Source organism: Tamandua tetradactyla, chromosome 5 (assembly GCF_023851605.1).
Source record: "Tamandua tetradactyla isolate mTamTet1 chromosome 5, mTamTet1.pri, whole genome shotgun sequence".
NCBI lineage: Eukaryota > Metazoa > Chordata > Mammalia > Pilosa > Myrmecophagidae > Tamandua > Tamandua tetradactyla.
Window position 1 is genome coordinate 92,811,833 of NC_135331.1, and position 12,324 is coordinate 92,824,156.

General features: G+C 37.0%; 1 protein-coding gene across 2 annotated transcripts in view; it reads left to right on the top strand.

Annotated features, from left to right (window-relative positions):
* MAPK14 (mitogen-activated protein kinase 14) overlaps nt 1-12,044 on the top strand; it is a 105,239-nt gene extending 93,195 nt beyond the window's left edge. Inside the window, exons 9-12 of one of the 2 annotated variants that reach the window (XM_077161606.1) lie at nt 1,949-2,028; nt 4,332-4,410; nt 8,725-8,898; nt 9,680-12,044. In XM_077161606.1, coding sequence (XP_077017721.1) covers nt 1,949-2,028; nt 4,332-4,410; nt 8,725-8,898; nt 9,680-9,747 — 401 coding nt within the window. In that variant the 3' untranslated portion in view covers nt 9,748-12,044. The remainder of the gene's footprint in view (nt 1-1,948; nt 2,029-4,331; nt 4,411-8,724; nt 8,899-9,679) is intronic. The other variant, XM_077161605.1, reaches the window with a different exon arrangement.
* Nucleotides 12,045-12,324: the final 280 nt, after the last annotated feature.

The following is a 12,324-nucleotide window of genomic DNA, read 5'->3' on the forward strand; positions in this document are numbered from 1 at the left end:
CATAATGGAAAAATAACAAAGCCAGATGAGTGAAATTGTTTAAAGATTTTGAAAATTAAAGAAAAATGCATTAAAGACAGTGTAGAAAAAAGAAAGCCAATAGTTATTTTTGTTATTCCTGAAAATTAGTGAAATAGTGATGCCAGCTCTTACATAACAATTCAGTCAATAAATAGGGGATTCTGAGTAAGAAAATGTGATAACAGAAACACTGATTGATAACTGTTAGGATGTACATCCTAAGAAAGGGGATAAATGAGTAATGATGGATGGCTAAGAGCACAGATATTTTGGTTGGTGAACCAGTACCTATAGAAATCAGTGAAAGATGAAAAAAATATTAAGAATATATAAACGCTTTCATGAACTCACTCTCACATTTTTCTCTAGGAATATAATTTCCCTAACCTTCTGACAAGAAGGGGATATAATGACCTATTTGACTAGAGGAGGCAAGAATAGAAAATGTACAGGCCAAGTGTTGTTCTCAGAAAGAAAGGGAGAGGTGGCAGAATTTTAACATTTTGAAACCCAACCGCTATTAGTATTCTGCTATTTCTGGTTACTTTTGTTATTTCTCTTGGCATGCAAAGTATTATTTGTTATGCAATTTTTTTAAAAGGTAAATCTAAACTCTGTTCTGAAAATGTTAAATGAACTTTATGCCACATTTTGAGTTTGGGCTTAGGGAGAATGAAAGGCAGGGTGGCGCACATGTTCCATTTCTTTCAGAGAGCCTTAAATATGCATTGTCAGTAACCTAACCATTAGGATGTTTGAGTTCAGAGGATGAGCAAAAGTGAAAGACTATTGAGGGAAACCACAAAGAAGTGAAATTACCTCACTGTGGTGCTTGTTGAAGGAGGGAAACTAATTAATAGTTAACAGGAAAGGGAATAGAAAATGGGCATTAAGTATGTTGTAGATTTAAAAAATCCCATCACTTCTGGTTTCAGTGGGAACATATGATAAACCAATAGTTCTTATAATATTTGAAGGGAGAAAATTGTGTTAACATTGATGGGACAGTTAAAAGAGAGAAGCTAGGCGTATGACATACATATTGCTTATACATATGCAGGACTTCATAGTTCTGCCTTTCAGATAAGTGTGTTTTGCAAACTTCTTCCCAGTTGTTTGTTGAGTAAAGTGAGTCTGTTCACCTGTTAAAGAGACTTGTGGAAGAAATTATTGTGGCATGCTATAAAACTGTCAGCAGCCTGTGACTTCTATTTTGTCTTTCTATTAGACTCCTAACTTCCCCTCCATCTCCCTCTCCTTCATTTACCATTGTGTGTTTATGGCATGTATTTTATATGTACTGCTACTACTGTCTTTGAAACATGGCATTGCAAATCAACTTAGACACACCTACCTGTGTCTTAAGTTTGGAGACATGGTTTCTTGAAGAATCACCAAATCAACCTACACACACCTACCTGTGTCTTATATATTTGGAGATGTGGTTTCTTAGAGAATCACTGGGCCACAAAAATTTAGTCTCTTTCTTGAATGGATATAGTGAATATTTTAATTTATCCCAAGTTGAGTCAGAATTTTCTGAATCATTTATATTTTGTTCCACAGACAAGCAGGTTTTGGCCTTTGATATTTGAAAACAGTTCTCTGGCTGGCATCCTGGATGAAGGGGCAGTCTGTTTTCTGGGAGCTTAAAATATTTAACATCGAAGATGATGCTAAAACCAAAGAAAAATAATTTTCCTTATTGCCTGGCCATTCAGTGGCTACATGCCTAAAAATTTGTGGTATTCACAGAGAAGTGTTGCTTTAACATGCAGCCTTGGGCTCTGGCCTGGAGTGGGTGGGGTGGATGGGGAGTAAGGGTTTTTGTTTGTTTGGGGAATGGCTTTTTGGCCTTTATTAAAACTTGAGTGAAAGTTATTTTTTGCACTGTATGTTTAACAATGCCCTTGACCAGGCATCTAAGATATTAACCAACTTCAGCAGATTATGCGTCTGACGGGGACACCCCCTGCTTATCTCATTAACAGGATGCCAAGCCATGAGGTGAGAACAAATAGACTGTACAGGAGTGTCCAATTCAGAAGGCCACATTTTCATTTTATTGCCATTGTATAACCAACACAGTGTTTAATGTCACCAAATGCTTGCATGTTCCTTGAGGGCTACTAAGGCAATGACTGTGCTACTGCAAAATATTGACATTTGGGATAAAATGTCATCTGATCTTGTGGATTGAGACTGTAACTTTTAGGTATGTAAATAGAAAATGATGTGACGTTTATATTTTGTTTTATGAATTTAGTGTTTAATAAGCTGTTTGTTTCCTCCTAGGTATTACACTTGTAATTAGGGTACATTCCCATCAATGAACTTCTGCTAGAGGTGTAGTTAACTGAAAGCCATTAGCTTGCTTTTCTATTCATCAATTTTTTTAATGACTAAAATAGGATTCTTCATTAAAAAACAACTGTAAAATATCCAACATTAATAAGTACTGTATTTCAAAGGAAATATATAGATAATATAAAATAAATATGAACACTTAGGTAGGGTTGGTGCCTTCTTTTCTGACTCTTAACTCCTTAATCTAACTCTGGTTAATTACCAGAGATGATAGGGGCACTTCTTTCTTAGTCACCCTTAATCTTTTGGGGACTTTTACTAGGTTTGGCATCAGAGGCTTTTCCCAGCAAGCGTTTTCCTACTTCAACAGTATTCAGGTAGTCTTTTTATGTATCTTTATTAGAGGGATGGCTGTTGTCTGGATGAGACATGCCTTTCTTACCTCTGTTTTCTCTTCATCCTTTTATCGATGCACTCAAGTTAAAAAGGATTACAGCCATGTGTATATTCGATTACTAGAATTTCCTTTTCAAATAAAAGAGTTTCTCATTTGCTTTTAAAGTGAACCTCTTCCACTCATTCCACATGCAGTGAGTAAGAAAATGAAGCCCCTAGTAACCAGAATTATTTCTAACCTAGAGTGCATGTATGTGTTTATACTTATACATACATTCATATCTTTACCATTGAGCTATAGTCAAACAGAAATTTTAAGGAGGTGGTTGAGATAGATTCAGAGAAATTGTAACTCAGCTACTCAGATGGACTGATAGCATGATTTATTCTTTGAAACACAGAAATTCATAGATTCAATTTTATAGCTAACTAGTTTCTGAAGCATGTTAAGTTAAATTTCTATTTATATGATCATTCTCAAAACCCAATTTGTTTTTAAGGCTTTCTGCCTTGATTAGAGCTATAAGTCCTTAGAAATATTTAGCTGAAACATTTAGCTCCTTCAAATTCAAGTTCTGAATAAAGTTATTCAGAAAATTGAAGTTGAAGCATCCTTGAGAAATAATTGCAATTTCCTTTCTAAAGGCAACAGCGATATCAGCTAGTGTTTATTGAGCTCTCACTCTGAGCCAAGTACTCTGCTCCTTACTCCAACTCTGTGAGGTAGGTACTATTCTTAAATCCATTTTACAGATGGAGAACCCTTAGAGAGAAGAGTAAACTTGCCCAAAATGATAAAGTAGAGATTCAAACTCAAGCCTGGCCCACCCGAAATCAAACTTACAGCTGTGCTGGTAATATAAATTTTGTTTGTGTCTGAATCTTAGTTTTCGAATTGGGTTTAATCTTGCCTAAGTATCATGATAACCCTAAACCAAACACTTATAGCTAATGCTAATATTTTACCTCATCAGTAAAATATGTTGTGAGCTGTCCAAGAAAATATAGCTTATAAGTGGTAGGAGAAGGATTTCTGCCTAGGCCATATAATTTATAATCCACTATTCTTTATGATCTTAATTAAGTTGTTTTTAGTATTTTTAATAATATGGTAAGCTTATGTTTGCTTTCTTGTTACCAGGCTTCTTTAGGCCAATATTATACAAGGTTTAAATGGATAGCTTATTAATAAACTGAGTATCTACTAAGGTCTGCACCATCAACAGATGGCTGGTCCTAACTTTATTTAGGAATACCAACTGCTGTGCCACTTTTAGGTGTTTAGGAAGACTGTCTAGGAAAGGGCTACTTCTTAGATGTCTTAGCCTCATTTTTTAAACTACTGGTGCTATGATCAGAAAGCTAATGGCAAAGAACTAACTTGGTTATCACTCACTTGAAATAAAACTGTGACAGATAGCAGGAATGAAGGTGATGATCATAAGGAAATTAGAATGGTAATAAGAGAGATGTCTATAGTGAATATCAAGGACAGTCATAAACATTGGAGCTAATAGATTTCACCAGTTAACACTGGTTCCTTACCAGGACCAAGAATCTTTGTAATATTATTGAACAAAGCCATTCTGAAAGTCTTATTTTTACAGGCAAGAAACTACATTCAGTCTTTGACCCAGATGCCGAAGATGAACTTTGCAAATGTGTTTATTGGTGCCAATCCCCTGGGTAAGTTGACCATACTGTCGTCTTGTGGATATTGAATTGTTTAAAACTTAAGTTAAGGATTTAAAGAAGAGTTTTACCTTTTGACTAAATAGGGCACCATTAATTAAATCTTGGAATGTAATTAATATGCTATTTATTATCTGTGTTTGTTTTTCAGAGTCTTACATCACATGACATGCTTGTATGTTTCTGTGATCACAGAATTTGGTAGGGGGAATGAGCTGGTACAGTGAAGAAGGGAGAGAAAGTAATGGGAATTTGGGGAGAAAAGATTGGGAGAGCAGGAAGAAGGAGGTGCAGAGGAAAGCCTATGACTTGTTCCCAATTACTGACCTTTTATAGTATCCCAAGCTGAAGGTAAAAGCAACTGAGGCACCGATTGGTATTTAGAGGTCCCACCCAGGAGTCCCCTCCCATGTGTTTGGCTCTTCTATAGACTCCCAGGGCTATGGATCCTGGTGTTAGCATACTCATGTACTTTTCTCTTCCCCTGTTCTTTCTCTGCCTCTCAGAGGCATTTTCTGTCTTCTTTGTGGAGCTAACTTGCCACCTAAAATTTCAAGGAATGGCTCCACATTCCCTCTTGCCACCATCATCTTCAAGATCCTTGACACCGAGGGAAATATCCATCACATTGTGGCAACTGCAAGATATTCAGAGCCCCTCTGTGCCTTAAAGCTGAAACTTGTATGTGCTTCAGTTGATCCCCAAAATCCTACTGCATGGCTCTAATCCCCTGACATGAGGAAAGCATAGTGAACAGTGCTATTTAATGGAGGACACAGGAGGATTCAGACCAGGACCCTCCTCCATCAGGGAGGGGAGCAAATGCCATGATAACTATTATTACTCACTTTTTGGAAGATTGTATTATAGTGGCATGCTTTAAAATCTCCACTGCATTTCTTTAAGGTACCATCTCTTAAGCAACTGTATGAATCTGTGTGCTTAAGGATACCAGCAGCTGTGTTTGAAGTCTGCTTTTTTTCTTTTGGAAGCTGACACCATGGCAAAAAAGTTGGGATGAAACTAGAGGTTTTTGCCTTTTTAAGTACTTCATGCTTAGTGAAGTGTCAGTGTTAGTGTCTCTTGTGATAATTCTTGCAAGGGCAGATATGCTTACACTCTTCAGAAGTGTTGAGCTGTTATGGATGAGTCCATGTCAGCCTTGGTGATGAAGAATATGTCAGGTCACACGTGGGTCACTCATATCTGAGGGTGAACCACAAATTCATCAGTGGTATAGAGAATTCTGTTGAAATTGGTTTAGGTTTGCATCTGCCCTGGCATACTCTCATTGGTTTTCCATGATTTATTTGGATGGTATTAATCAGTTCAAGGGTCTGTGAGAAGTTCTGTTTGAATCGTAAATACTCTAGGCTATTGTATGCTGGTAATTTTCTTGTTTGTTTTTCTGTTCTGAGTGTTTTTCATCATATCAACCCAAAGTTTTAGACATAGCAGTGCTCACTATTTGACTCCCTGCTAGCAACCTCAAAGAGTTGAATTAATTCATTTATCTGATATGTTAATTAATCTTATTTAGGTCACTTACATCCTCACAAGTGTCCACATTTCCTAGAATCATGACATTTCAGCATTCAAAACTGGATGCTACTTTGCAATACACTGAGGGTTTGGTCCATCTGGTGCTCAGCATTGCACTTCTCAGTGAGTTAAATGTGCCTTACAGTCCATTGCCAAACAGTGATGTCATCTACAGAGTCTCCTCTTGTTTGTCAGGCAGAACATTGTGTTACTGATCATGAACATATGCCCAGCATTTTAACTGAGCAGGAGGAGTACAACAACACTGTAAATATTAACAGCTCTATTTTGTGTATCACTGACTTCATGTTTCACCATTATTCCCATAATATGAATGAAAACTTAATTTGCCCTTTGATAGTAGTATATGTATTTATATCTCTCAAGATCTCTGTCCTTATTCCTTATCAAGGTATTTGTTATAAGGACATGGTAATTTTTACTTTAGGAGTGGTAGCGAATTATATGATTCGTGTTCAATTATAAAACCAACTGCTGATAAGGTTTGTGGTTTCTAAGAAGGGAAGGTTATCAGAAGAATATTATATTTAGTGAAATTTTCCATTACTTTAAAGTATGAACTTATGAATTTGAATCAACAAATGAATGTTCATTTTGTTTCTTATCCCTCTGAAACGTATATTTCTCCTGTGGATTATCTGAAATTTGGGTCGAAGGATAGGGGTCTTTTACAACCTCCAGAGTATGCAGCAATAGATCTCTTCAGGAAGCTGTCTTCCCCTTCACTACTTTCCTTTATGTACACCTCTGCCCTGCCTTGCCTCCATATTTAAGGAACCATCAATAATTTGCAAAATCTCAAAAGGCTCTTTATTTCACTGAAGTGATAAATATGGTCTTGGCAATATTTATTCTTCCAAGAGCTACTGTCTGAAAATCAAAACATCCTCCTTTGAAAGGTAGAATTAGAAAAATCACCATTTTGTAACCATAATGAAATAATTGCTCTGTGAGGGAAGTTAAAAGCTTTAAGTGAAAGGTTAATATGAACTGAGAGTCATGTGATGCCAAAATATCCCTCAGATTACTTACTTGGGGCAAAGGAGGAACCATCTTAACCCATGGCTCAAACTCAGCATTGTTAATAATAGGACAAATGGAATTAATGCATCATCTATGAAATATTCTTACCCAAACCTGATTCTTATGAAACTTTTTAGATCTAATTTCCTATTTTCAGGAAATACAGGGGATAAGAGGAAAGCAAAGGTGTAGATGCATGATGACACAAGAAAGTAACGAAAGATATTCTCAGAACAACTTGGGTGTCTTCTTAGGTCAAAGTTTAGAAAAAAAAGAAAAAAACAGGGCTCAGCAAATAGGGGATACTGTTCTAAATTTAAAGAGACGCAGTCAATTGGCTTCTAGTTTGAATACAACTTTGGATTAATTGAAGAAATTTTAACATGGACTGAATTTTAGATGATGTTTGTGAGTTGTTCACTTGTCAGATATGATAACAGTTATGATTGTGTAGGCGGATGTCTTATACTGAACTATTTAGGGCTAAAGTGCCATGTCTGTCATTTATTTTAAAATGATCAGCAAATTATATAATTAAATAATTGAAGAAAATAGAAAATGTTAACAATTGTTGAATGTGGGTGGAAGGTATATGGGTGTTATTTGTACAGTTTCTATTTTTTTTGCCTCTGTATGTTTAAATTTTTTTATAGTAAAAATCTTAAAAATTCCCTTTTATCCAAATACTATGTGTCCCCTATCCTCCATGTGACTCGATTTTTTCACTATGTGAAAAGATCTATTTGATTAATATTTATTTGTTTACATTAGTAAGTAAACAGTGAAGGAGACAAAAACACAAAATGAAATTAACTGTACCCCCTGGATTTCTTTAGTTATAGCTTTTATTTTTATATAGTTTGATTATAATGGTTGCAGTTTTGACGTTGTCTCACAAAAGCGTGTTCATGCAGATTTCTAGTTTTTTTTTTACATTCTTGTTTAGTAGTGTATTCTTTAAAAACCCATACATCTATATGTTAATTTGCGCAAAAAAGAGAACAAGAAGTAGAACAGAGAAGATAGGATTTAACAAATGAGTATGATTGCTGAATCATTATATTGATATTTCTTTTGGTCTCCAGTGTCTTGGAGCAGCCAGGGAGAAAAAACAAAAACAAAAATCCATACCAAGCTTTAAAATCTGTTCTATAACCACTTGCTAAAATGTACTTGGAAATTTATTGCTTTTTTGTATATATATTTCTTTTTTTTTAATAATTATTTTATTTTATTTTTTTAAATACCAAAAAAACACCAAACAAATGCAAACATTCCTATTTTGATCATTCCGTCCTACATATATAATCAGTAATTCACAATATCATCACATAGTTGCATATTCATCATCATGATCATTTCTTGGAACTATATGTTATATTTCACAATAAAAAAAAGGTTTTAAAAATTCATACGTCTGTGGGTGGGTGATGGTGGCGCAGTGGCAGAGTTCTCGCCTGCCATAATGGAGACCCAGGTTTGATTCCTAGTGCCAGGCCATGCCAAAAAAATCCATACATCTGTACACATACACATACATGCATGTATACCTACATATAAATAAAAGAGGAAAGAGAAGAATGTACCCTAGAGCTGATACTTTGGAAGAGAATTCTTTATTTAGATAGGAAGGATTAAAATTGTGTTTGCTTTAATAATGTGTAATTTTTGAAGAATGTTAAAAACTCTTCTTTTTTTCCTTTCAATCTCTGGTACTGAAAGCTGTCGACTTGCTGGAGAAGATGCTCGTGTTGGACTCAGATAAGAGAATTACAGCAGCCCAAGCCCTTGCACATGCCTATTTTGCTCAGTATCATGATCCTGATGATGAACCTGTGGCTGATCCCTATGATCAGTCCTTCGAAAGTAGGGACCTCCTGATAGATGAGTGGAAAAGTAAGTCCTCAGGGCAGGATTAACATCTAGCTTAAAAACTTAGACTGAAAATCTTTCCTAGATGAGCCACTAACCAAATGCCATGGGAAAAATAAAAACTTGTGCATGGATATAACCAACTCACTAAAACTTATTGGGTCTCTAAATAAGTGAATGAGTATGTCCTGAATATGCTGCTCTGATAGAAACTGTTGTATATGATGGCTCTCTCAGGACTGAGATTCTTATGTCAGTCTGATTCTGTACACAGCCCCTTACACCAACATAGGGCTTTGTGGTTTTTGGAATTTTGCATTTACAGCATCTCTCTGAGATTAAGTAGGGAATAGGGTATTTTTACAATTTTACAACTTACAGACCTGAAACAGAAAGAGTTTATATTTTTTTCTATTACCTTAGAGCCAATTAGAGGCATAGCCAGGACCCGATGCCATTTCCTTGATCCAGTGTCATATTCTTTCCATAACACACAAATTTAGAGCTCCAGTTAAATTCCAAGTCAGGAGGACTATCTATTGCTGTACAGCTTTTAAAGTGAGGCAAAGAAAGAATAAGAAGAGAGGGAAAAATGGGTGTTTTATTGAAACCTGTGTCCCTTTAGGATGTCACACAAACAATGAAGCAGTATTTGAAGTAGTCCATCAAACCACTAGCCTGGACAGGGAGAAAGAATCTTGAGCTCAGAAGCCAGAATGCTTGCCAACTTGGACAGGTCTGCATCTCTACCTTAAGAATTGTTCTCCACAACTCTCACGTCTTAATTTTTCTTCCCAATTTCTAGGCCTGACCTATGATGAAGTCATCAGCTTTGTGCCACCACCCCTTGACCAAGAAGAGATGGAGTCCTGAAAACCTGATTTCTGTTCGTTGGATCCCACTTCACTGTGAGGGGAAGGCCTTTTCATGAGAACTCTCCAAAAATCATTCAAGTGCCTCTTGTTGGAAAGATTTCCTCCATGGTGGAAGGGATTTATTTGTGTATGTGTGCGTGCGTGTGTGTGTGTTAGTGTGTGTGCATGTGTGTGTCTGTCTTTGTGGGAGGGTAAGAGACTATGAGTGAACTATGATCACAGTGACTTCACGTGGAGTTACGGATGCTTGGGGGCTTACTCTTCTTCGTGAGAGTCAGCTCAGAAAGATGAGCTGCCATCTTATTAGGGGTATGTTAAATGGAAAGTAAAAATTTGATGTGTCTCAGATCCCAATCATGCTTTTGCCATTTTGGCCTCTCCTGTGGCCCCACCTCTGGTGGGGGTAGACTTAACCACATCCAACAGTGGTGCAGAGGGAGGGCTCATACCTTCTGGGTGCTTCAGACATGAAGCTGACCCTCAGCGATATGTATAGCCAAAAAGGACCAACTGGCTTCTGTGCACTAGGCCATGATTAACTTGCTTAGTATGATCCTCAGAACTTGACAGGTGTATATGAAACTGTAAATATGTTTGTGCCTTAAAAGGAGAGAAGAAAGTGTGAGTAGTTAAGGGAGTGCAGCAGATGATGTTCTGAGCCAGGCAAGTAGACAGTGTTGTTGGACGGCCACTTGTGAACCCGTAATAACCAGGGAGCCTTCAGAGGCAGCCATGTGTGCATGTGCGAGCATGCGTATATGTGTGTCTTTCTCTTTCTCCCCCAAGGTGGTGTTGCCATTTCTCTGCTTACCCCTCACCTTCAGGGCAGAGTATTGGTCCCAGTAGTTAGAAGCAGGTTCTTGCTGTCAGTGTACTTTCTTGTGTACCCTTTAAGATTCCTAGCAGAGTGAGGATGTGTTTTGCACGCCTTGCTATTTGAGCATGCACAGCTGCTTGTCCCGTCTTTTCAGGAGGCCCTGGTCCCAGGCATGTTTGCCAGTGAAGACATCTTGGATAGTTCACACGCCATGTCACCTCAGCTGATGTTATGGGCATCCTCTTTTCAGCCCCCAGTGCAATTTTGTGTTCAACACAATTAATACTCCAGGTGCTTTTGATGTGAAAACCATGAAGAAATAGAACAAATAGCTATATAGCATTTTAAAACGTGCCATCCTGGTTTCCAACAAACTGTTTTTAAAGAGCTATAATGGAAGAGATCAGGGCTTTTCCTAGGAATATCCCAAACTTTGGAAAACAAATTGTTCTCTTCACTCCCATAAACATTGCTAAGAAATGCTGAAAATCAAAGTGCAAAATAAAAACTCGTGAGGTCAGAAACTCCTTTTGCTATCTTCTCTAAATATGATTATTAAAAAAAATTAACAAGGTGTCTTTTCCACCCCTTTATGGAAAAGGGTCTTTTTGGCAGCTTAACATTGACGTCTTGGTTTTGGTTTGGGGAGAAATAAATTTTGTTTCAGGATTTTGTATATTGCAAGAATCTTGTGAGAATGTGATTCCTTTAGATGGGGAGAAAGGGCAAATTATTTTAATATTTTGTATTTTCAACTTTTTAGAGATGAAATATTCTCAGGGGTGGAAAAGAATTGTTTTCATAATTTTCTGAATTTCAGGCATCTCGTGCTACATAAGGGCCCATATATTAAAGGCTTTTATGTACTAAGAAAATACAAAGCCGCTTCCAGAGTTGACCATGTGATAAAACCTTGAATTTCGGCGAAGGTGTTTCCATTTCTCTATCACAGTGTAATGATGTATGCACTCCAGTGGGGCAGGGTAAGACCCCTGAGCCAACTGGAGCAGGACAAAGGCAGGCCAATGGTGATTACACTGCACCTGAGATTTTCCCTGTCTTTAAAGGAAAATGAACTTAGAGGCCTCATCTCCTTTACCCGTTGTTCATATCCTCACTTGGAAATGTAATCCACACTAAAATGGATATCAGCCATGTTTGGTTGTAAATGCTAGTGTGGTTTCCTACAAAAATACTGCTCTGAATATTTTTTAATAAAGGTCTTTGCACATGTGACCACATACGTGTTAGGAGGCTGCATGCTTCAGGAGCCTGGACTCTATAAACTGGAGCTTGTGGAAGAGCTCCTTGGTTTCTGAGCATAATGCTCCCACCTCCTGATTTCTCTGAACAGAAAACAAAAGAGAGAATGAGGGAAACTGCTATTTTATTTATATTCATGAACTTTGGCTATAATCAGTTATGCCATATAGGATGTCATACAATACCACTGGTTAAAATAAAGCCTATTTTTCAAATTTAGTGAGTTTCTCAAATTTATTACTTTTTTCTCTTTATATTCAATCACAATACAGCATTAACTCAGTGTTTTCTTAATTGTTGTCTGGCACAAATTTCTGGCAGATCTTAATATTATTCTTAAAACTTAGAAAAACATTTATAACTCTCATTAGCTGTACACTTTATGGTGAAGAGGATCTGGGTGTTTGCTATGGATTGGTAAAGCAGAGAGCAAAGAAACAAGGTATAACATGGGAGGGTCTGTGTTGGGTATAGGGCAGGGGTCAGCAAACAATG